At 40.8% G+C, this 26,305-nt stretch overlaps 1 protein-coding gene across 5 annotated transcripts in view; it reads right to left on the bottom strand.

The window, feature by feature from the left end:
* DPP6 (dipeptidyl peptidase like 6) overlaps positions 1 to 26,305 on the bottom strand; it is a 572,065-nt gene that overhangs the window by 57,462 nt on the left and 488,298 nt on the right. For all 5 annotated transcript variants that reach the window (XM_074550874.1, XM_074550925.1, XM_005480421.4 and 2 more), the window contains exons 9-10: positions 1,470 to 1,624; positions 64 to 161 (exon numbers count right to left, since the gene is read on the bottom strand). In XM_074550874.1, the coding sequence (XP_074406975.1) occupies positions 64 to 161; positions 1,470 to 1,624 (253 nt within the window). The remainder of the gene's footprint in view (positions 1 to 63; positions 162 to 1,469; positions 1,625 to 26,305) is intronic.

The following is a 26,305-nucleotide window of genomic DNA, read 5'->3' as shown; positions in this document are numbered from 1 at the left end:
AAATTATCTTGAAAATTCCCCAAAGGAACTGGGGCTAGCATTGAAAGGTGAGAAAGCACCTACCTCATTCTCTGATCATCTGGGGGAGTCATTTCCAGGTCATGAGTGGGTCCATTCAGACCAATCACGTGCAAAGAAATGGTTGGATTTTCCATTCCAGCCTGGATTTTAGAAAAGAATAAATTACCATATCATATAAAACACAGAAAGGTTTTGATTTATTGCATCCCCATGGATTATGAAAAGCATTCCCATTGAACAGGAGATGGACTGGACTGCTGTGGTCTTTCACAGGGAGACTGCAAATCCAGGGATGTGGCACAGAGGTGTGGAGAGGTTGGCAAGCACAAAAAAAAGGGCAATTTTACTCAGGACACTTCTAACCTTAGTAAAAAACCCCTACTTTTCATGGCAACTAGAAATTTTGCTATTTCCTGCACCTTTTGACAAAGATTGTCTAATGGGATGATGGTTGATATAGTGAAATACTGATTCATTTTGTACTGTAGGAAAGGGTATTTCCTGCTGAACCATTGATTTCCACAAAACCTGCATGTTTGTGGGTATCTCTCCTGTTAAATTATGCTTCAATTTGAGCCAGCATGTGAGGTCTCAGGCAACCAGTGCTTAAAGCAAGAAACCCAGAAGGAAAGAGTGCAGCAGACCCCCCTGTGCTGCTTTAGAGCAGGAAATTACAGCAATACCAGCAGCAGTGAGTCTGTGCTGGTGGGGAGCTGTGCCAGTGCTGTGCACTCCCTGCAGGTCTGCAGTCAAGGGCAGATTGGCTCTTAAGTCTTTTTCTATCTTTCAGGCACAGCAAACCTGTAAAAGCAATGTCTCCTCTGACATTAGGCTGTCTTGAATATTGTAAGGAAGCCCAAATACTACATTTTCCTTCTATACAAAAAGGAATCTATGTAAATATAGAATATATGGATGTATGTGTCTATCTATCTATCTATCTATCTATCTATCTATCTATCTATCTATCTATCTATCTCTATTATCTATCTCTCTATCATCTATCAATAAAAAAATCTAGATATGGAAATATATCTAAATATAGAAACATGTCTAAATATAGAAACATATCCAAACACAGAAATAAAGAAATTCCAAGCCCTCAGACACCAACAACTCCATCCTGGAAGACAAACCCACAGATAACATCCAGCTTCCACCCGTTCCAGCATGGAAGCAAAATTGCTTTTGTGTGTGTAAAAAGTAAGGATTTTTAAATTTTATTTTAATTGTACACAGAGTTACTAATTGTCATAGAACCAGAAAAGTGCAATTTTACAAATGCAGCTAAAGAACGTGCTAAATGCACATTTGCTGAGGAACAGCTGATCTGTTTATTTTCATTGCTTATGAGCGTGCATTATTAGTCTCCTGTCTGAGCCTACTGGAAATAAACAATTATTTATTTCTGATAGAGCAGCAGGAATTATACTTTTATTTTCCCTTACCTTTGGATAATGGTAAGTTTTAACAGTAGGGTAAAGGATGCCTGTATATATTGGGATTTCCATGGTGGGGACTCTGGAGGCATTAATTGTTGCATATGCCAACCTGGTGCCATCAGGAGACCACCAATGAGCAATGTGAGTCTTCAAGATCTCCTCTAATTAAAAAAAAAAAGAGAGAACAGAAAAGAAAAGGCTATTAGAGGTAAATTACTAGTTAGCAATAAATGAAAGAGTGCAGATATGAAAATCCCAGTCTAATCACAGCACAGGGAGGATGCCACAGGAATATCAATCAAAAATACTCATCAAATTATGCCATATACACAAATGAGCACAATTGATAACAATTACTCTGTATTTATAGGTTATTAGGCTTAATTACCTTTGCTGAAGAAACATCAAATTATTCATATTAGTACACACACTCATGACAGCATAACAGGCACTGCTGCTCCTGCCATGTGTCCTGCACATCATTAGAGTTCACAACATCAGACCAGACACATATCAATCAATTCTAACAGTGTTTATACAAGTGCTTCAGCAACAATTTAAATATTCCTAAGTTCTGTTGCCAATTGGGAATAAATAAATGTAGAAATTTTCTGTAATTTATGAAAGGCTGGAACTCCAAAGCAAGGTACCAGGCTATAAAGTCTGTGCCTTGGATACCATCTTGACTTTTATCCCTATTTCATTTTAAAATCACTTTTGCAAGGCAATTTGCCATAAGGAGCCAGGATTAGAGACTGATCCTTCATACCACTGAAATTTGGGATTTTGGAGATTTCAGTAATATAATTACCAATGAAAAGGTGCTCAGAAAAATGCCAATGCAAACATGTCAGAGTTCAAGTATGTAAGGAGAAAACAATATTGCCATCATGTGAAATTATTTTTAATACTGGCAAAACCTAGTTCTTATTAAATTCAAATTCAAATATCTGCTAATTTCTAATACTTTTAATATAATTGAATATCCTTCATTGTAAAGATGAGTTCATCTTACAGATCTGCAGAAAAGCTGTAAAATTCACTCTTGGTCCAAAGTGTCTCCAGTTACTGACATTTGGAAGACATTAACTTGGCTTTTTAAACCTCCCATTTTGTGAAAGACAATAATGTAATACATTTTCATTAAGAGGCTGAATATCATGTGAGTCATTCCTATTTAAACCACCAGAAGGGCTCGCATATGCTGTACAGATTGATGGGCAGGAAGATGGGTCCCATTACTTTAATGTGAGAATAAAAATTAGAGAGGCTACAGAGTGTTTCTAAGCCTTCCCCATGAAGTCCTGATGCACAGGTCCAAGCAGCCCCAATATCTGCTGCCATCACTGGTTACTGGAAAAAGGGATGAGCATTTTCTGAGTTCAGACCCACCAAGTTTGTACAGCACCCTCTGATGACCCCCCAGTCCAACCAGGACATCCCTCTGGTCTGAAGAGTAAAAACTCACCAGACACTGTTTAATTTAAAAAAAAATAAAAATTGGATGAGCAATCCTTGGAGAACAGACAATTATATCCATCACAGGGTAAATAAACACTTTGTTAATCAAGACTTGCATATGGTTTGGAATAAAACTCAAGGTAACATCAGAAAAGGTGCAAGGAAAAATTCATCCTCGATGCATATGGTTTTCAGAAATAACAAATTAATTAATCAATTCTTAATTCAGCATGGAAGTGGGGTTTTTGAAAGATATTTAAGAAGTTACAAATGTTTCATGGGAAAGCACATCTGGCAAATTTGCTTTGCTGCATTATCCCACCTGTTCTATATACATTTAAAAGATTCTGCTTTTGACTTTTATATTGGTTGCCCATTAAAGAGATAATGAAGAGCATAAAGGAAAAGGAGTAAAGATGGATGGCACATGAATCATTGACATTTTAACATTAATTAGGAATGACTTTATTCAGCAAACATTTTCTCCAGGATCTCAGACTTAATGAAGCAGTTCTGCTGAAGGTCACATACCCAGGAAGGTTTTAGTGCAGGTTTTGTGGTCCTCTGTTAATGAGATTTAATTGAGTGAACCTTTGCCTTGAAACAAAGCCAGGACCTTGCTGTTATTGGAGAGATCAGTTAGTTTTAGCAAACTAGAGAACATTCTCATGGACTACAGAATGAATTAGTACCAGAAAGTTCTTTCAGCTGAAAGAAAAAATGATTTGCAGACAATTTGCTCTTGCAGACAGTTTATTCATTGTGTTTGCATTTAGCACATGCACTGAAAAATCAGCTCCATTCAAAACTGCTGAGTTTTTCTAAAGTTAGTTCAGATCCTGCCTCGTGCGTGAAAAAACAGATTCTCCTTGTACACTAAAGCCCCCTAACAAATTTGGATCGTGACCTCCTGACTAAGAGCATGGAGTGACAATTGATCAAAACTTTTGTCCTCTTCCCCAGAGCTTGCAGTCACTGAGTGCCTCATGATGCCAGGATGCCGTGAGTGAGCTGCTGAGATTCCTCACAGTCACATCCTGCTGGCTTTGTGCTCTTTCTTTCTCCACAGTTTTGCCTGCCAGCCCCTACAGGACATGCAATCTTGCTAAAGAGTGAGAATAAAGTTCTCACTGAACTGCCTTAGCTGAACAAGGGTTGTTCAGACCTGCTGGCTGGCTTCAAGCACAGGGTTTGAGATAAGTTATTCCATCTCAGCACATTTAGTAATCAATCACTCTGAAACAGCTGGATGACCCTGCTCTTGAGTAGTGACTCTTCAGTGGGGAAATGTATTAGACAGTGATGTGTTTGTGCTCAGGGAATGTTACAGGATGGGTATTTTAATTGTTTTTTCTAGTTGAGTATGGCCCAATTGAATGATCATTTTGAAGCTGTGTGAAACCAAGAGTCTTCTAAGTTACCAGACCCTCAGGAAGAGAATTTGAAGTCCTAGATAAGATAATATTCAGTGACAACTGGGTGTATATCCCTCTTAGAAACTTCAATATCATTGGAGGAGAAGAGCAACTTCAGGAAATACCAGAGGTGTGATGAGAGGGATGCTCCCTTGTCAGGGTACCTGTTGCTGATTCCCCAATTTCTGGGACTCTGGCTTGGCCCTCCCAGGGGGCTCTCCTGTCGGGGTAGACCCTCATGGAATGGTTTTGTGTCAGGAAAGAGACGCACTGGATTTTTTGGTCTTCAGCTTTCTTGTTATCTTATCAAGGGTTTTGCACGCTGTCCACACAAGGCTCAGTGTACTGGAAAAGCATCACAAAATGGCCAACAACCTCTTGTTCCAGGGTCTTTTAAAGCTAAACTATCCAATTAAGAACTGACACCTAGATTATTTCCCTTTTAACCCAATAACTGATCCCAAAGAGCCTGCAATGTGGACTTTTCCACCCAATTACAAAATGCCACCCAAAGCCATGGAGAAGGAGGAAGAAGAAGCATGAGGAAGAAGCCCAGGACAACATCCTGTGCCCTCCATCTTGCTTCCATCCACAACATACTAAAAATCCCAAAACCCAAATTTCCCATCTAAGTGATGCACCTACACTGCTCTCTACAATCTACATCACACCCTAGTGGATCCTAGTATATTCTGGAGTTTAGGAAACTTTCTCCATGAATGAGGGTCAAAGTCAGTGCTCCCCTGGGGGTCAGGGGCACCCCAGAGCAGACAGGGAAATATTCCCAGTGCCCTGGGTTTCCACACTCCCTGAGCTGAATTCAAGGCTGCTGCATTTGTGCATTTTGTGGGTGGCTGTCTTTGGGATCAAGACCTGAGCAATACCCAGAGTGAGCCAGGCTGCCCAAAGAGGGAATGCCATGTCTTCTGAAGGATGTGTGTCCTGGTAGAAGCTCTCCTGCTCACCATCAAGGAGCAGAAGGAGAAGTCCCTTGTGGTGGTTCTCAGCTGCCAAGCTGCAGGCTGTGTGGTTAATAAGGGATTGGATGTAGCATTTGGCTATGATACCATGTGGGTAATCCCTGGAAAGAATATGAACAGTGGATCAGAAGTTGGGTAGATATTTCTAGTAGGTCTGTCATCAAAAATTAGCCCAGCATATGTAAAGTTAAGCAGGCACCCAGGTTGTTTCAAACTGCAGTTTAATTCCAGCAGCACTTGCAAGAGCAGTGAAATGGGAGACTTTTATCTCACTCCAGGTAACAAACTTCTCAAGGAATCACAGAAAATGAATCTGGAAGAGATCCCACAAATCGTTCCTGCATGGATAATATCCACCTCAATCCTGTAAGGATCTTCACAAGTGGATTTTGCTATTCCTTGTGATACTTGTATAGCAACTTTAGCCATAGAACTCAAACATTTATAATTGTGATGTCCACCTCTGTCCAAGCACTGAACAGCTCAGTGAAGTGCATTCAGACCACTGAATTCCTTGATAGACTCAATGCAGGGAAGAGCACCAGGCCTTTGTCTTATGCCACCTCTGTGGCAACCAGCAGGTTCTGGAAAAAAACAACAGAAAAAAAAAAAAAAAAGAGCAAAAAAACCCCCACCAAAACCCCCACCAAAACCAAAAACCCCCACCATTTGTAAATCTAAAGAGATGGTTTTAATGCTCTGAACCATAATCTGCCACTGGGGCATTTCTAAAGACATTTCCACGACAAATCCATTTCCAGGCTGGCACAGAGCTCTAGATTGGCAGAGTTCCTCTTTGCTAATAAACACATACATGTAAATGGCCATGGAGGTTTCTTCATGCTTTTCTAAAATCCAACTATTTCTGCAGCCTATCCAGAGGCATACTTGTGATTTTTTCCTTTCTGCTGAAGGTGGCAAAGTTCTGTCTTCTGTTTGGAAAAAGATGAAGCCTTCACCAGTGACTGACTGAAAAATCCATTAGTAGCTTAGGGATTACTTCCAATAACATCAGGAGAAAAAACTGACAATAAAGATAATTTACAAGTAAAAAAAAAAAAATCCACCTTTTCCTGGGCCTTCTTGTTAGAAGACACAAAGAACTTGTAATTTTTAAGTGTGAGTTAACAAAAACAAAGACTTGCACAAGAGGACAAAGATGCTTGGCCAGGCCAATCCTCTGACAGTCTGACCTCTACATTTGCCACTCTTTTCTATCACTAAAAATAAAATAAATTTTAAAAAAATCGAAGACATCAGCATTTTAAGGTTCAAAAGCTCTCAGGGCCAGTGTTATTTATTGCTGATTTGGTAAATTACAGCAATTCTGGGGAGCACAACCAATGGTTCTGTTTGTATGATGTATTGTAGCTGATGCTCAGATTATTAAGTATTTGGTGTGCTGAAGACATTTTGCTGTTTTATTAAAACAGTTAATAAAAAGGAATTTCAAGCAAAATGAAATTAAAGCCTGACATAAAGGCCGTGGTTTACGTTGGGAAAGAAAGCTCAAAAGAAATTGTCAGTAGGATGCATCAAAAGAACATGAGAGGAATAGAGATCAGAGAACAGCAAGAGGGTCTAGGAAAGGAGAAAACAAAGAGTACTGAGATAGTGAAACCCCAAGGGTTCTCATAGAAACATCAAATAAATACAAATGCTTATTTGACAGCTGCCATCTGTTTTAAAATCAATTACTAGATCATCTCAAAGCACCAACCACATGTCCAAATCGATTACTATTGTAGAGTGTGAAAGCAAGTATTTTTAGCCAGTTAGGGAAAACTCATTGCTCATATTCTCCTTTACTGACATGTGTTTCAGGGATGGCTGTGCAAAATGACCTTTTATTCTATGCAACCATTTTTTCTCTCAGTTGCTGTAGTGTAGGTCTACACTGACTTCCATTAAATCATTGTAATAGATATAAAATGAGTGCAAAAAATTAGTTATGTGTATGCAAATAGTATAAAACTGTTTTAGATTACCATGCCCAATCTACATTTTCCTGTGTTGACATTATTTTGTGCTGATGTCAGCATGGCTGCACTGCTGCACTATTGATTTCAGAGCAATTAATCCTCTTTCACAGTTGTCTAATTGAGCCAGGTGGAAAAAAATTGCAATTTTGCAGAGTTGCTGAACAATTCAACAACCTTTTGTAGACAACATAAAAATTTATGTGGCTGAGGTCAGACTATGGGCTGAGCCCAATTCCTCAGTTCCTGACGCTGAGATTAGTTTAGCTGGTCAGAGCATGGTGCTCAAACACCAAGGGCTGAGTTTGATCCCTGTGCAGGCCAGTTTGAGCTCAGTGATCCTTGTGGCTCCCTTCCAACTCAGAATATTCTGTGAATCTGTATGCAAAAAACAATCCTTCTCAAGCTGCTCGTGCTCTTATCCAAGAGATCCTTAAGAACAATGAGCTGCAATGCTTCCAGAGATCCTCAGGAAGAAACAAGCTGCACTGCTCACCCCTTTATTCCTACCCAGAACACAGAGTCTCCTCTGCCCCTGACAGGCAACAAGCTTAGGAAGAATAAAGTATTTCTTGAGGATGTGCTTTAGAGAACACTTGATAAATACCAAATCCTTGATCCAAAATCACATTGTGGAGGGTGAGCAGCTCCTGCATGTTTGATATCCATGAGAGGGTGGCAGACCCTCATCTCAGGGAAAGGAGTTCTGCATCTCCTTAAACACAGGGAAGGTGAGAGCTGCAAGTGTCATTAGCTCCTCTTAGTCACCTGGTTTAATTGCTTGGACACGGGTTGTTTTCTGCTCAGAATGTCGTGCTGAGACAGCAGGAAAGGGTTTGGCCACGGCTTTTGCCTCCCTGTTGCCAGATGCTGAGGGCCATGAGAGAAGCTCATTACAGCAGGGTGGTTCATGTTGGACACTGAGGAAAACCACTCTTCATGTGTTCTGTGTGGTCAGCAGAAACGTGTCTTGCTTCCACATCTCTAATGGGCCCCAGAGCTGCTGTGCAGCCTGAGCCAAGCCCAGGCTTGGCAAATGTCAGAACCTAGGAAATTCCTTTTCCTGCCCTGGAGGACTCGAGATGCTGACAGGGGGCTGGGAAGGACACCTTGGCACAGAGTCAAAAAAACCTCTGCCTTCAATTTTAGCCCTTGGAAAAAACAGCTACCAACCTTATATGAGGATTCACAAGCCACAAAAGTTTAAATAGAATGATAGTTAGTTTGTTACAAGATAGAAAAGTAGAATTTTGAGTTTTAGAATGGAGGTCCAGAGGCCAAGATGGAGGGATTTGGGCATGCCTTGTCCTTCTTCTTTCTTCTTCCTAGCCTCTCTCTTCTGGATGATGTTGGCACTTTTAGATTGGTTTGGAGTAGAAACACACTGTCTAACATAGGTGATAGGTATTGGAAGATTATTGTAAATAATTTACATGTAGATTTTAGTATAAAACTAAAGTGTGCCTCAACCCAACCTGCTAGACAGACCTCAGCAGATCAGAGAAAGAATGTTATAGATAACTGCAAATAAACAACGTTGAAAACCAGAGCAGAAGAGTCCTGACTCCTTCTTCAGCTGCCAGGCTGGGAAAAGGGACTCTCTGACATATCTTGGGGTCATCCTGCCCACAGAGACTCTGAGGGGCAAACAGGTAAACCCCACTAAATGTGGACACAAATGGGTTGTGGTCCACCTGCACTGCTGTGAGAGGGAGGTGTGGGACCGTGTTCCCAGGGGCCTGAGGATGAGGGAAGAGACAAGGATCTGACTCCATGTTTCAGAAGGCTGATTTATTATTTTATAATATATATTACATTAAAACTATACTAAAAGAATAGAAGAAAAGATTTCATCAGAAGGCTAGCTAAGAATAGAAAGAGAAAGAATGATAACAAAAGCTTCTGTCTCAGACAGAGTCTGAGCCAGCTGACTGTGATTGGCCATTAATTAGAAACAACTCTATGAGACCAATCCCAGATGCACCTGTTGCATTCCACAGCAGCAGATAACCATTGCTTACATTTTGTTCCTGAGGCCTCACAGCTTCTCAGGAGAAAAAATCCTAAGAAAAGGATTTTTCAGAAAATATCATGGCTACAGAGGTGGCTCTGGGTGACAACACCACAGGCTACAAAGCTCTGGAAGCAGACAAGTCACTGTGGGATGCTCAGGGTACCTGGCCAGGTTCCTGAGGGAGCACACAGGAATGAAGAGCAGTGTCTAGCAAAGCCACAGTGGGCACATCAGAGGCAAATCTGCCAGCCAGTCTGGCCAAATCCTGACCACTCCAACCTGGTGTCCTCATCCACACTCCCAACTACCAGCAGTAACCACCAATGCTTCTCTAGGACAATCTTTAGGACACCCATTCCCAAGGAGCAGGATGAGATCATGTTAGCATGGGACCAAGCTCCTGACAGACAGAAGAGATTTTCTGAGGGCATTAAATTCGCCCTATTTCAAAACTGTTATTTTAATGTGGTTTCCTTGTTTTGGTTTTGGTTTCATTTGTTTGTTTGTTTCCCCCCTGACCCATTGATTCTTCTAATTTGTTGTGTTTCTAACACTGAAGGATTCTGTGCTTGCCATGAGTCAGGGCATTAGGAATGTTGTTTATAAGGTTATTGGCAAGTAGCTGCCAGAGTTTCTTGAGTGTTTGATTTGCTTGGGGGCTTCAAAAGCTGGATTTATTGAACACCTGCCAGATCCCATCTTCAGGTACACCTCTACAGCCCCTACAGAATACACACAGGAGGCCAAGCTCAGACTGCAATAACTAAGAAAAAAAAATCCCGAATCATGAATGTTTAAAATCTCCCTCAATCATGCAAATGCATTGGTTGGAAAAAAAGCCCAAATCAACCAACTAACAAAACAGATACACCCAAGTATGAGATGTCAGCTGAGACATACAGGTGGATTCTTACAAATAAAAGAAGAATTCAGCTATTTGAAAATAGTCAGAGTGTTTCCTCCAGGCCACCTTCACGCTGTGACACACTAAGTGCACCCAGCTCTGCAAATCCTACTTGAGGAACAAAAAGCCATGGAGAGGAGCTGTCCTCCAGGTTTCGCATGGATCCTGGTGCCCAGCAGGAGCAATGAGCAACTCCCCAGGAGGTTTGCCACCTCTTCAGAGCCATCACAGCAGGCAGGCAGGGTTACCAGGTGTCATACACCAAGCCTAACTATCCTGTATCCTGTACATCAGTATTTTTGGGCCTGATTTGTAATTAAAGCTGTCCTTTTTCAAATAAACACACCAGAAAAATGTAGAGTTGCCTCCACATCCTCCCTCTCCTCTTTTTAGAAGTTTCTTTCTCTGTGTTTCTGGGTCTTTGTGACCTGTACCCACCCCATCCTTAGGAATCCTTAATTTTCAAAAGCATTAATGATTAATGCTCACAGCTGCTCCTAACAATTAGCAAGTGTCCTTTGCTTGTGTGAGTCATTCTCAGTGTCAGTGACAACCTTCGGACCACGGTGACAAGACTGACGTGCAGATTCCGGCAGGGCTGTGATCTGTCAGGATGCTCAGATGTAATAATGAAAATGGGCTTTGAATTATGAAATGAGAAATATTAGCCATCCTACCCTCAGCTATTCCTGTTTCCTGCACTCACTCCAAAGAGCAAATGCATCTAGGAAGCCCATCTGCAGTGGGAAACTGCTGTCTGCCACTAATGTACAATAAAAATGTGTTTCTCCATCACCTGGCACAAAACTTAAACCCACAGCCTGTTGTCAGCTCATCATGAAAGCCTGTTAGTAAAGGCACTAAATCTGTAGAAACACTTCCTGGCAGAAGTCTTTAGAGCAATTTGCAGTGCAGGTCACTGATGTGAGAGTGAATTCTCACTGCAAGGTCCTGTTGTACCTGCTCAGCTGGTGAGGACCCAAAGCAGAGAGAATCCACATGGCCCAAATGAAGCAGGGTTCCTTACAGACAAATCCTTTTCTTCTTTACCCCTCTGGAGCCACTGAACAGGTTGCTATGGCTGGAAATACAATTTGCTTATCTGTGCAATGCAGTGAGACAAATCAGGGCTTTCATTATATGCTGAATATTTCTCTATTCAGACATGCTCAAGCAGCTTCAACTTCACCTTTCCTTTAAATTAAAAGTTACAGGTTCTGTCTAACGAATCTGTGGGGTTTATGATAGGAGGAAGATGGACAGCCAGCCTTGGCACAGGGGATCCATTTCAATAGCTGCAGATGTATCAAGAAAGTTGGTAATCACAAAACCCTCGGAATCAAAAATTCATTAGACGATTGTAATAGTTCAAGAACACAAGTGCCCAAAAGCAATCTCTTTTAATGTTTCATAAAGAAATATGAGAGATAAGAAGACTGAACAGCCTGACATTGCTATTAAAGAACTTGATTCTTCAACCCCATGGATTTTTATCAGCACTTGCACAAGCTGTCTTTCATGTGAATTGCTTGCATGATTTATTCACCCTGAGCAGCACCTGCTAGTCACCTAGTCTGAGTGCTAATAAATGTCAGTTAATATTGCAGAATACAGCCCTGCTTTATGAAATGGGAACTGGAGCACATTGACTGAATTTAGTCTAGCTTCTAATTCCTTGCCCAGTTTAAACAGCTGAAGTCATTGAACAGCTATTAAAAAACCACTCAGGGTACATATTGCCCTGTTATGGCAATATTCCCAGAGGTTTCAACTTGAACAGTGACTCAGGACCTGGCTAACTGAGAGATTTAGCTCAATAATGACTCAGAGGGTGAATCTGATTTTACAGGACTGAATAATCAGAGGAACTACTGAGATCAATAGAATCACCAAGGAATAATAAAAAAAGAGAGCTGGATAAAACCAGAATTCAAATTAGCTTACAGCAATATTTCAGAAAAAAAATGTTCTTATCAAATAAGAGGAACATTTATTATTAATGAAGGTAATGGTATGTAATCAGGTTATGCCACTGATGGATCAGTGGGGTTTGATGACTGTGTTTATCAGAGTTGTGGCACTTGCATGTTGAGCACAATTCTGCTCCTTCCTAGGTGTGTATTTTGAAGGTCATCCACTCTGGACCCAGGTAAGAATAAAGACAAACATCCCTGCAGGATAATGTCCACGCATCAAAATCTCATTTATCCCTGCTACCAGGAAATACTTTCTTTTGTCAGTATTTTTGATCTGTAGACTCTAGTGCAGTAATCCTAAATCTCCTGATAAAATAAGAGGAAAGCTGTGTCCCTGGGGCAGGGGCACCAACCAGGAGGAAGCCTCTAAGAAAGATGGGGACAAACGTTTTAGATAACCAGCTGTGATAGGAAAAGGGGTGATGATTCTAAATGGAAGAAGGGTAGATTAGACATACAAAAGAAGTTTTTACAATGAGTATGGTGAAGCTCTGGCACAGGTTGTTGCCCAGAGAGGTGGTGGATGCTTCACTCTGGTCATTCAAGGTCAGGCTGGACAGAGCTGGGCTTGGTCAGCCATGGGTGCTCATGGCATATTTCCCATCACAGGCACCACCCCCATGTACATCTCTATTCATTAATATTATTATTTTTGAATTTATGACCATCTGAATTTCCTCAGAGAGCCCAAAGTTTGTACCTCTAATGATCACTGTTTTTACTTTAAAGCTACAACAATTAGAGTCTTCTACAAAGAGTTTTAATTGGATAGTGAATTTAATACCAAATGAGTTTGGCATAGAATTCCAGATATTTAAATGTGGCAATAGAATGCCAATTATTTAACATTTTTAAAAATTTCATTGTATTGATTTTTCTATTCCCTGTTGTACCTTGTTTCTCTTGGCTGTACATTGATTCTATTATTTTCAACTTTTTAATTTCAGCCAACAAAACCTCTATCCATAAACCAGCATAAAAAATTCTGAAAAAATACCCCAAAATATACAGAAATATACATATAAACACACACACAGGGCCATGCAGTAACAGTGACAAGAAATTGCCTGTGTAATTGAAACTAAAACTGGTAGGAGTAAAACTTATTAAAAATCAATATCATAGAAAGGCAATTAAGAATTTTAAAGAAAAAAAAGCCCTGATTAATTAACTGCAAATTATAAGTATTACTTTGAATTGCATTGTACAGAACAGGCTCAAATTACCAATTATCCCTGCCCGCTTTGTTCAAAGATCATGAATGTGCATTTTAATTTACGCTGGAGAAAGCTAAATATGCTGAGAACCAGCATGCAGAATTTTGCAGAAATCACTGGGGATGAGGGTGAACTCCCCCATTACCATATAAATGACATGCACAGGCTTATAAATGCCATGCAGAGGATCCAGCTTGTATTGTTCCTTCAGATGTAGCAGGAAAATACCGGAAATTAAAATACAGCTTATAACCTGCCAGATAATAAATGTAACCCACACTGCACAAATCCCCATCTACCAAAGATAATTTTGTCTGCTGTTTTTTGCTGATTAAGGGTGGCTTTGGAAAGAAATACCCTCCTTTCCCCTCTTTATCTGTTGCACTTATTGGCAGGATGGAGATGGCTCCATTTTTATCTACCCAACAGATCACAATACCTAACATGGCATAATCTTAATTTCCAAGGTCACTGTAGCAAACAAAAGCAAGCAAAACAAAAAACTCCAAACCACAACCATTTAAAAAAGACTGATTATAGCAGCTCCTTTCCCACCAGTATAATTTTACCCCAACATCCATGACATTAGCAGTGCTGCTGTGTTGAGGCCATGGCTGAGCTATATTTCACTATTCCCTGCAGTGGTCTGGGGACCAGCTCTGGTTTTGTGGGGTGTTTTTAGAGCAATGGGCACAGCCAGGCCACAGGACAAGCTGGTGAGAACTTTCCCATTGCCAGACTATGAAATTTAGGTTTTGAAATGCCTCAAAATGTTCTGATGGCAAACACCATGAAATTGCAAAGAAAATGCTGTTGTCCTTGGTAAGTAGGACCAGAAATGGTAATTTGTACTCTTTGCCATTTATCACTTATCACTAAAACCCAGTTTTCAAAGTCAGGTTATTCCTGGAACATTTGGATGTGGGTTACACTCAGAGGTGCCAATTTCAATACATATATTTTCCTTTCTTTCTAAGACTTCCTTGGCTGCCTTTCATCTTTTCTTGGTAGCTAACTTTCCTCCTGGAGAGCCTGGCAGCCCTGGGCTGGCTGAGCACCCTCCTGCAGATGCCACGGGCAGTGCCTGAGGTGGGTGCTCAGCCCTGCTCCTGTGTGGGGTGTTTGTCACGCAGGGAGGCTGGGACTTGCTCCTCAGGCTGCTTCCAAGTGATATTTCTCTGTCATGCCCTCCAGTCCCCAAAGACTGTGTGCTCCAGCCTGCAGCTATAAATCCCAATTATGTTCTTGGCATGTTGGGTGGAAGGTTTCATCTTCATCAGGCTTAGCAGGATTCCACCAGGTTATGAAAATACTCAAAGCATTGTTACACCATGATTACACTGATTTTTATCATTATCATTTTTGGTTTTTTTTAGTGTAAAGAACTTAACTAACAGGATATCTGATTTCTCTTTTGCTGATTTATGTTTCCAGACTGAAAATGTGACCATGATACACTGCTACAAACACAAGCACCTGGCTGACTAATTGCCTGTAAATTACCTTTCTGTGCCTCTTGTACTCTGACAGATGGTTTAATGTGGTTTTAAGTCCAAATTCATAACTGGTATAAATAGTAATACATACTTACTAAGGATCCAGTTCTTATTTTGTAATTTCTTTATCAAATATACAAAGGATGCAACTGTCAGGTTTGTCCACTAAGGACTCCTGCTTGAAAAAGCCAAATCCACTCCTTTAATTTCTGCGAATGCACTTGTGGTTCTTTCTTTGTTTTTCTCTTGAAACCAAAACCAGACACTTACCTAGGAAAACTGTGCAGCCAAGCAATGATTTTAAGCTTTCTTTCATTTTTTAAGGGATCAGCAAAGTACACAGTCTTTCCACAAAGTTAAACTAAAATTTTGGAAAAGAAGTGAGGTCAGACTGGAGAAGTCACTCCATCTTTAGGCACAATTTAGCTGTTGTGTAGAAGGCAAAAGAGCTGTTTCCCCTTTAAACCCTCTCTCAGCTGTGCTGTCAAATGTGTGTTTTCTCCTACAGGAAAAGGTCAGGTCAAACATGGGACAGGGAAGGTCAGGAACCATCTCTGGATGTCCTAGGAAAGTTATTTTGCTGGAACCAAAGCCAAATTCTTTGTGATCTGGTGTTTACTGTACTCAGTGGACTTGCATTTGCAATTTTCATGAAGTCCAAGCAAGTAATTCATGCAGATCAACACCGGTTGTGGGAGGGAACAGAAGGTTCTGGTTCTGGAAGGTTCTGGAAGCTGGTTTAAACCTAATTTGCTCAGTCAGGAGACAAGCCTGGGCCCCAAGCAATGTGGCTAGATCCATCATGTTGCTGCCCTTTTCCTCTTCCAGGGAAAGAAGCTCTGCCAGGGCTGGATTCTGAAGTCTCAGTGGGTGAAGGAAAACACACCTCTTGGCTTCTCCACCCTTCCTGCAACTCCCTTCAGCTGCAGGGCCATTCTGCAGGGCTGTGCTGTGACATCTCCTCATTAAGGACAAACTTTGACCTCAGTAATTGGGAGATCCTGCACTACAGCCCTTCCAAATGGCAGCTCAGTTGTTTTGAGGACTGCAATTCTCTCGTGCTACTCCCACCTCTCACCTGGAGCTTCAGGCTCTCTGCTAACACAGCCAGAAAAACTCCACTAAAATTACTATTTCTAAAGCTACCAATTCTCCTCTTGGGGTTTATTATTCTGTCTTGAGTAATCTAAAATCTCACAAAAGCACTGAAATATTCCTGATGCATGCCCAGCTTTCCTGGCTCACTACTTGCCAGCTCAGCCTCCTGTTCAAATTACTCTAAGTTGCAAGGTCAAAATCAGATGCCCAAAATTCACAGGCAAGCTCTTAAACAAGAGATGTCCCATGAGCAGCCTTGTGTTGCTGTTTCTCAAAGAACATAATATTTTAGCTGGGACATTCCCCAGTGAGAGTTTTAAAGGGATCCTGAGTGTGAAGAAGGGAGCTGCTCCTTTGTCTCAGTGTGCTGGCACTGGGGCCATATGAACAGGGTGACAATTTCTCCCAGCATGGCTCAGGGTCTGGTTTATCAGCAGTGCTCACAAGCCAGATCCACAGCTCCACTGGCTCTGCTGAAATGGGGAAACTCTCAGGGAAGGAAATCCCCAAATCCCTGTTCCACAATAATCACATCAACTCCTGACCCTCCCTTCCCACCACTGCTCACCCTCTATAATTGCTGAGATATCCAAAGCTGTAGCAGATATGGGAAAAGGAATGAGGAGCACAAAAGGATTCTGAAAGACCAACATTTAGCTGGAAAATTATTTATCCAGAGTATCATCACACACAATACAATGTGGGCAGGGAGTGCCTTCAGACATGCAGCCCTTTGGGCATTGGGGTACAAGGGGTGAGAGGAGGCAGGGTCAAAAAACAAGATCATACCAAAGCACCATAACTAATCCTTTCCCTCCTCATGGATTTATGCAACTTTGTGCTGTGCCTCCAAGGGGCAGCACAGCCTCAGCTATTGCATTTGAAATCCATCAGCTGCTGGGGACACAATTCTTGCCTTCTGCCCTATTCTCACCATTTCCAGCCTGCTGGTGATACTCTAAAATGCATGACAATTTAAAGGCTAGGATGGGTCAGTTCAATAACCAAGTGAAGCTGAATTTTTTAAATGAGGTATTGAATCTTTTAAGTCATGTCCATGACTACAGTCTGAGGCAAAGGCTGGAAAATCAAAACAAATGCAATAAATACAATGATCTCCAGATAATTCCCTTCAAGTAAGATTTATTTTGATGCCTGTTTTCAGACTGTTGCCTTCAATTTTAAAAGCACAATAGCATGAAAACATAATGCTTTGGTTTTATGAGCTGTTTTTCTTCAGCTCTATTTCTTACCAGTTTTTCAAATGTTTAATCTAGCTATCATGAAAGCCTCCTTTAAGGAATTGCTTTTGATCTACTCTTATGCAGTAGCTACTGATGGCCATTTTTTTCCCTCCTGCTATTGTTGTTAAATCAAATACAAGACAATGACTCAACTTTGAGCAAAAGCAAAACTAATGTAGGAGGCAAACGCTTATGAGTCATTTGTGTAAAAAGGGAAGTGATTTGCTCCTTTCTTCTGGGATTTGAAAGGCAGGTAAGAGTCCATTAGTCTCTTAAGGATGCAGAAGAGTCTGACAGAGCTGGGGCAGCTTTAAAAACAGGCATTTGCCTTCTGCTCACAGGGTGCCCTGTGGGTTGGAAAGGTTCTTATTCCTGTGGAAATCAATAGGAACTACCCCAGCCTTTCTGGAGTGACACATCTCTCCAGCTGTGCATCCCTCCTGCCCTGTGACCACAGCTGAAGGGGTCTGTGCTGCAGGTGAGCCCAGGGATGTGCTGAAACAGCCACACCTGGATTTTCACACAATGCTCTGCACTTTAGTTGGGTTCTAGGGACTAAGGTGAAACTCTGACTTCAGTTTAGTGTCCTAATTTCTCTCATCTCATCTAAAACCAGGTCAATAATTGTGCCTCAGTTTGCCTGTTTCTAAAAAGATGGTAATAACTCCTGCTCTACCAGGACATTATGTGAGGTTTTATTAATTGATGCTTGCAAAAGGCATTAAGATCAAGACAGAATAATTGCCTCAGTGGAGGTCATAATTAGACTTGTACCAGGAGCTACATCTGAGCATCAGCTGTGATGGTCATTTCATCTTTTTCTTGCACTTCAGCCACAAGTGTGGGGGTGCTAAAGGTGGGAGCTGCTCTTAAATACAGAAGCAGCCACTGCATTTAGCATCAATTCAAGCCCTTTATGAACCCTGCACAGACCAGGGAGAGGCTCAGGCTGCAGGGAAGACAAGAAGCAGGGCTGGCAGCAGGACAGAGCTGTTGGGAGGGATCAGCAGCAATCCCTGCCTTGGCAGGACCCAGCTCCCCTCGGCTGAGGGTCAGCTCAGGGGTCAGCACTAATCTGATCAAAAAGGGGATTGGGAAAAGCTCATCCGACTCAGGCTGTGAAATCATGCTCTTGAATCCTAATAATTTCTGCAGCAACCAGTTGTCATGCCATGAGGAATTAGGAGCTGGAGTTGAGGGGTAGCGGGGAGAGAAAACTGACGCATTTTTGTGAATCCCAAATCCTGCTGTAGGCAGAACTTCCATAAAAAAATTATATTTCCATATAATCTGTTCTAAAAAGTACTTTGTGAAACACTAAGGCTCATATTTCTAAATATTACAGAACTGAGAAGTATCCCAGATTTATCAGTAAAATTTGAAAAAATAAAAATTCATGCAGAAACGTTAGGGATGATTTCAAGAAGACGTGCAACAGAATGATGGATTTTTGTACTCAAAAAAGCTTATGAATGACATCATTTTAAAGAGAGAACTTTCTTTTTCTTTCCTTTTCTGCACTCTGCTCACTTTTCCACTGAATATTTTATGCAACAGCATTTTGTATTAAAATTCAAGTCAAAACCCCCTCAAACACGCCGCCAAAAACCCAACTGCACAGGCTAATCAAAAGCAAAAGAGGATTTAATCTCACATTGCTTCTTTCCAATCAGGATGCCATTTGCATACTATATTTTTTTTTCCCAGCAAATCATGCAGATTTCTGGCTGTTTGCAGCTCTTCTCTTGAATCCTGATGGAGAGAGGAGCTGCTCTGGCTCTCCACACTTTTGCCACATGGTGGCAATGCAACCTCCACCTTCCTGCTCAGGAGGTGAGCTGTCTCTGATTTCCTCCTTCATTACTTCTTATTCACTCTAATTATCATATTTGTAGGTGGCAATTACAGTCTTTCTGAGTTTCTGCTTTCCATTTCCTCAATAAATTTAATAGAGGCTTGTTGGATTTATTTTTCAAATAAACTCTGCAACATTTCTAAGGACATTCACCCTCTAATAGAAGAGTTTTTCTTCCAGTTAATGCAATATTGCATGTTTTTCTGATCTCTAATAAAGTTTTGAGGACCATTCTCGAACTGTTCTCTTTGGCCAACAAGCATTCATGTGCCCTTCAGTATTAACCCTTTGCTTTCATGATAGGAGTTCTCTTTAGACGATGTTGCTTTTGTTGCCTCATTGGAATTGAGAAAAGTCTCAAATTATTTAAAAACAGCTTAAGAAGAATGCATGAAACACACACACAAAAAAAGAAAAATTAGGAATATGTACAAAATAATAGCAACAATAAAAAACCAGTATAATATTCAGCCTGGAAAAGAATTACAGGTGCAGAAGAAAAGGTGATCCATGAGAAAATATGCTTTTAAAATCACTCTAGGAAGTAAACCTGTAGTCTTAATTTTAAATGACTGTGATACTGAGAAAATAAAAAAACAAGATTTATTTGTTACTAATTTTAAAATCAGTATGCATCAAAAGTCTACATCTAAACTGTAATGTAAACATTTCTGTCTGCACTTTTGAAAAGTGCGGATACTTCTCATATATAAATATAATATATAACTATACCAGCTCTCAGAAGAAAGGTTTTATTCTCTGGTTCACAGACCAGGCACCACAGATTTAAGGTTTAATCAATGACAGCCAAGAACACAACACTAAATAAGTCAGTGAAAACACTCAAAAAATCTTGAAGCAAAACTCAGAACTTAAAGGAGTATGTACATTTGTTAGAGGTATCAGCTTCTGCTTAACTGTATAATTCTGGTCTGGATCTAACACATGAATCAGGGCATTTGATATTGTAATTGGGAATTTTACATCTAAATTTCTGGCAAATTTACCTGAACTATGGGAAATATTTCTCAGCTAAGAGTTTGAAATTCAAATAATGTCTCCAACAGAGTATTTGCAGTAGTCATCTCTGCTGTGTAACCAGTACCAGGTGAGATGGAGAGTAAATAATTTCTTGGTGCAGTTTATATCCATATGGCCACTACAGCTGCAAAACCATCTAGGACACTGCAGCACAAGAAATTTAATGAATAAAAACACAGAGCACTTAATAGTTTGCTTTGATACTATATGATACTTCCACTCACTAAAATCTGAAAAAACTTTAAAAGTGAAAAGACATTTCTTCTAAATTCTCAGTTAAGGAACTTGTTAAGAATAAGTATTTTAAATAACTATAAATAAAACACAGTATTTATCTCTTAGCAGCATTTTGTGCTCCTGTGCTGTTTTTGTGACTTAAAGACTTAGAATAAATTTTCCCACTGCAGAGTGACATGCAAGGACTTTCATGGTCTTAAAATTTCTTAGGGTTGGAGAACACAGCATAGCAGCTTTTTAGTCATTAAACTAAACTAAAATAAAATATTCTAATCACGATTTTCTGGTATGTAAACTGGCTGAGGGAAAGTTCATTCAGCACCAGAATGACACATGCAAACAGAGAAATGACCACAATCCATTTGGAAGTAAAGAACTGGGAAGAATGGCAGCAAATTCAGCTCTACAAGGCTCAACTGTGCTGTGGAGATGGTTCTCAAAGAAACTGTTTTCAGTGGACAGAGAGGAAAGCAGGCACAGAGGCTGGGCAACACAGAATTGGTCGGGGCTGTTCTTGCTGGAGGCTGCGGAGCTGAGCAGACATCTCACCATGGGTTTGTTTTGGTCTCTTTCCCCCTGCAGGGTCTGGTTCTGCCTTGGTGGGCCATGAAACCTGGCTCAATATCAATCCCCCATCTCCAGATTCTGAGAAATCCTGGCAGATGTGGGCAAGGGCTGCAGGGAGCCAGAGCAGGTCTGAGCAGGGCCTGCTGCTGTTTGCCATGGATTTGAAGGAAAACATGTCCCACATGTCACTGCTTTGCTTGGTCTCTGCAGTCCTCATCCCAGGAGAGGACTGAAGGTTTCTGCCATCCCTCTGGAGTGGTCCCTGCTGTCCCACACTGGCTGCTGTGCACCTGTGTGTGCTGTTTGCAGGCACCTGGAGTCCCCAGCCTGATATACAGCAGCCAATGCATCCCTGCCCACTTATACTTTACTGCTTAACCCATCCAAAAGCTTTAGGGTCACCTTTAAAACCTGCCATTTCCCCCTACTTTTATAATTGCTGTAAACTCTGTGGCACAGTTTCCCCTTAGACCTGTACTTGAAGACTGGAGAGCAGCTGGTGCAGAAGCTGCACCATATGGTTGTTACTTATAGCAATGTAAACTAATTGAGTGTTGAGGGTGAAACAATCCCTGGATGTTTTATCTTTCAGGAACTGCTGGAGTGTCAATTGATAGCCTTAAAGATCAGCTCTTCAGCTCTCCTGACACAGAGCAGAACCCAGACAGAGTCAGCTCCATGTCCTGGCTGGTGGCAACACTGCAGTCACCACTGGGCTTCTTTGGCACAATCTGAAGAATTCCCTGTCGCAGACAATTTTTATGAAAAATACATTTCTTAGGATTTTTCCTCCTGAGAAGCTGGGAGGCCTCAGGAACAAAATGTAAACATTGATTATCTGCTGCTGTGGAATGCAACAGGTGCAGATCTGTGATTGGCCCATGTTTGTTGTTTCTAATTAATGGCCAATCACAGTCAGCTGGCTCAGACTCTCTGTCCAAGACACAAGCCTTTGTTATCATTCCTTCGTTTTCAATTCTTAGCCAGCCTTCTGATGAAATCCTTTCTTCTATTCTTTTAGTATAATTTTAGTATAGTTTTAGTGTAATACATATAATAAAATAATAAATCAAGCCTTCTGAAACATGGAGTCAGATCCTCATCCGAAAACCCCTGTGAACACTGTCACAATTCCCTGCACTGTATCACCCACATCTCTCTTGTCTTCAAGGGCTGAGGTCCTGTGGAGAGCTGGTACTGGGAACACTGCTGGAAAAAAGTCTTGTATACGCAGCACCAGGATCTGAGCATGTTGGGCATCATGTCTCCCGCAGGAGCAAGCACAGGCAGCACAGACTGCAATATGGAAGGGTGTTTTTCACAGGCAAAGATTTGACCTCTTGCTTATTTCACATACAAAAATTTAATCTCTGCTGGAGGAAACCATGGACCTGAACTTGGTGGTGCCTCCCAGGTGCCCAGCCTGCCCTTAGCAGTGATGCACCCCTTGCATTTCACATCATTACTCCTCTGCTCTTCAGTCCCAGACCCACTCTGACCTCTGATTGCTTCCAGATGGCATTAGGGTTTGGAGTTGTGTATTTTAAACTGCATTTCAATTTGGTTCTTTGTCTTTTCTTTTTTCTTGCAAATTAGGGAAGCTGATGTAAACAAATTATAATATGATTTGTGTCATAATTTTGGATGTTCTTTTGATTTCCCTGCTATTATACAACAACGGACAGGCCAGCTCTCTAGTGAGAATCACAAATGACAGCAGAATTTTCATCCTTTTCATCTAGCTTTCTCTCATTCTAATTTGGACAGAGTGCATTCATTTTTGCTTTTTTTATTTCTTAAGGCAGATACTCTTTATTCAGGCCAGCAGTGAGACAAATAGGAAAGTTATTTAATCAGCTTTTGCACGGGCCCCTTAATTTCCACAAGCAAGACTGTACAAGAAAAAACCTTCAGGAAATTACTTTTTAACTCAAATTGATGGAATTACACACTAACATAAAATTTCTGTGACTATCTTTTAATTTCTTTGTTCTTTCTGTAATAATTTCTTGATTGCGGCACTTTAAAAGCATTACGCTTTCTTTTTTTCTTTCTAACATGTTTTTCAAATAAAAGTTCATGGACATCCTCGGAAGAAGAAAATCACCAATTTTCCTCAGGGAAATAATGAGACACATATAAATTTATGATACGGAGCTCAATCCCCTACAACCATCATGTACAAGCAGTTTATGTGTATTTACCCTGTTGTATATAAAAAAAGGCATTCTTTGTAATCCCAGAGCCAAAATGTCTAACTGCAAAGATATGAGGAAAAGACATCAAAACTATACACAAGATCATAAAATTGTAGTTCCAGAAGAAGCCCAAAGAAGGCTTAATCCCCTCCTCGCACTGAAATAGGATTGATGTTTATCTCAACAACTCATGACAAAAATCTGTTTAATTCACTCTTAAAAATCCCTCAGGAGAGAGATCCCTGCAGTATCCCTAGGAAACATGCCCTAACAGCTATATTTCCACCCTATAATACTGTACATCATTTTTGTACAATTTAATTAAATTCTTTTAATCTCTTACAACATTCTACAGCCTGGAAGACTCCTACATGCGTCATAGCCCTCCAGCTCAATTCTACCAACATAGAAATGATGCATTTTTGTTTTACATGCAGTGAACTTGATCACTTAAATACATTTTTTGTGTTTTATACTGTTAAACCATAGAAATTATTCTATGGAGGAAAACCATGGCTTTGAAATTTGACTGGATTTGAAAATAGTCTCTAACATGCCACTCTTTATTTTCTGGGAATAACAGTGTTTTAAGATATTTTCTCTGAAACCCTGAAAGTGGACATAAAAGATGACTATTATAGCAGGACCCTCTCATTCAGTTATTCCAGACTTCAACTTAGCGTGGCATAGGTCAAAATCTGTTCTGCAAGATCCAAAGTGCTGGTCTACTAATTAGTTATTAAAAATACCAGCATAATCAGAAAATGAGGACACAGCTCTCCAACAGGCAATTTAACCCAAGGCCACTGTAATAAAATTGGCGCAGAGAAACAGAACTTGTGTGCAAGCAGAAAACCAGAGTAGCTCTGTTATACAACTCACAGTACAACTTTTTTTTTGGAAATACTTGACTCCAGTGATACAACAACTATTTTTTGTGATACCTACCAGGGCTTCAGGGCAAACAAGAACAACTTCACTCACTGAACACCTCTAAAGCCCTGGCAGCTGCTGGCTTTGCTGTGACATCAGGATGAACAGCTGGCTTCCTTCCACTGCCCCAAGGAGATCACTGACCACAGTAAATAATGTTCTCCTTTCTTCCAAAAGCCATCCTGAAGCCTGAATGATGCTGATCCAGAAATTAGAGGATGACAGGTGTTGGTTTTGGCTGGCATCCTCCTTCCAAACAACCTTCTGCAGAGAGGGAAGGTTAAGGACTGGGCTAGAGCTGGCAGGGTTTCTCATGGTGCAGTGCTGGATTTTGAAGCCAGTCCAGGTAGCAGCACATTTTAAAGCACATTCTAAAGTCCAGATAGCCACACATTTTAAAGTTTTGAGGAGCTTGCTGGTTTCCAGGCAGGCATTCACAATGTGCACTGCAAATGGTTCAGTTTTTCCCTGACCTTTGCCAGCTGAGAAGGGACAGAAGTCCATTCCTGGTGATGTAATCTGTAATGGGAGCTTCCTTGGGACAGGGGAACTTCCACCAAAGCCAGGACGTGATGGCACTTCTACAGAACCTTTCATGACATCATCTGGTGAAATTTAAGACTCTTTTCCTCTGCTTTGACATGTATAAAGCCAAGTAATTTTGCATATAATTCATCTTCCTTGCAATGGAATCTTATATGGTAGAAATATCCACTTCAAACAAATGGCTGAGGTCAAGAGCTGCTCTTCATCCTTTGAATGCAACTAAACTGGGCAGGTTTTATGCACATTTGGTATAAATCAGTGTGAACATAACAGTTCACAGAAATCTAGTCATCTTAATGAGCTAAATGATGGCTAACTGAGACTTGCATGGCTCCAAGTGCTGCACAGCAGCTGCATGAACCCAATGGGCAACACTCAATGATGTCCAAATGCAAAAGAGAGGAAAATTTCCTATTTTACTATGGGGACAATGCCACCAAAGCATCACTCTGCTTCTGCTACCTCGCCTGAGCAAGCACACAAATGAGGGAACAAATTCCATGCAGCTTCCCCCCAAACCCCTCAAAAACACCAGCATGTACTTGAGAGCAAACTAATGGATTTTTGACTTGCATTTCTGGCACTATCTGGGGTCATTTCCCAGTTCCATACGTTTTCCAAATTCCCCTTACCCCACAGCAGCTGTGTAGAACTGCAAATTTACCCATGTCAATGGAATATTTTCTTTGTGGCTGAAAATATGAAAGTTCCTAAAGTAAAATCTAGATTCTCTGTCCCAATGATTCTTCATATCTTGTCAAAATAGAATAATTTGTAGTCCCATTAAGGCTGGTTTCTTTCCCTGTCTGCAGAAATGACTTTAGTACGGCAGGAGATTTATTTATCCAGACTATCTTAAAAAATGCAGTGATGAGTCAGTCTAATTCTTCATCTCATTCTCCCCAACCAGGTTTTGGAGCTTCTAATTACTGGGAAAGGTTAGCCCTGCCTGTGAAATATGAGGATATGTCATCTCCTTCTCTGGTGGCACTAAACAGGAACTTCAGAACATACTTGCTTTCAGGCTAATTATGAATGTTCCTTTTCACATTCAGGCATAATTTGATCATCAAAGTTCCTTACTTCCAAGCAGAAGTTCAGCATTCTCATATTATACAATGAAAAATTGAGCACACAGACGGATTAGGTAAGGCACTGCTTCAGCAGACTTACTGACTGCTTTCCCAGTACTAAGACTACTTCCAGAGTCTCAGAATTAATATTTCTAAATGTAAGAAATATGTCTACTTCACTTGCTAGAAATGCTATAGGCATAAAAGATACTGCTCAAAATAACTGATATTTGATTTGGCAGCTCCTGCCAGGCGCTGCACTTCCGAGACCAGTCATACATGATCTAAATTTACCCTCTGATATTTTCTGTGAGCTGCTGATTAAATTATGGAAAAGATTTTTCTTTATTACTGTGTTCTCTTTCCTCTCCTTATAAAGTGTACAAAAGAACAGAAGCACTATTAGCATGAATCAGCCAGAGGCTTTGGATGTGGAGTTCCCATAAGCTGAGAGAGAGTTTCAGGGAAATGTATGTGAGGGGAAATTGGGAGCCTTTCCTAGATCTTGCTGCAAAAAAAATCTGCAGTTTCATTGCCTTAATGGTGATAACATCCTGGCCTCTCCCACCAGGTGTCACTGCTAAGTCACACAAGAGGATCTGCTGGTG

The sequence above is a fragment of the Zonotrichia albicollis genome, chromosome 1 (assembly GCF_047830755.1).
Source record: "Zonotrichia albicollis isolate bZonAlb1 chromosome 1, bZonAlb1.hap1, whole genome shotgun sequence".
Lineage (NCBI taxonomy): Eukaryota > Metazoa > Chordata > Aves > Passeriformes > Passerellidae > Zonotrichia > Zonotrichia albicollis.
The sequence above is the reverse complement of the archived record's forward strand: the minus strand, read 5'-3'. Positions and strand labels throughout refer to the sequence as shown.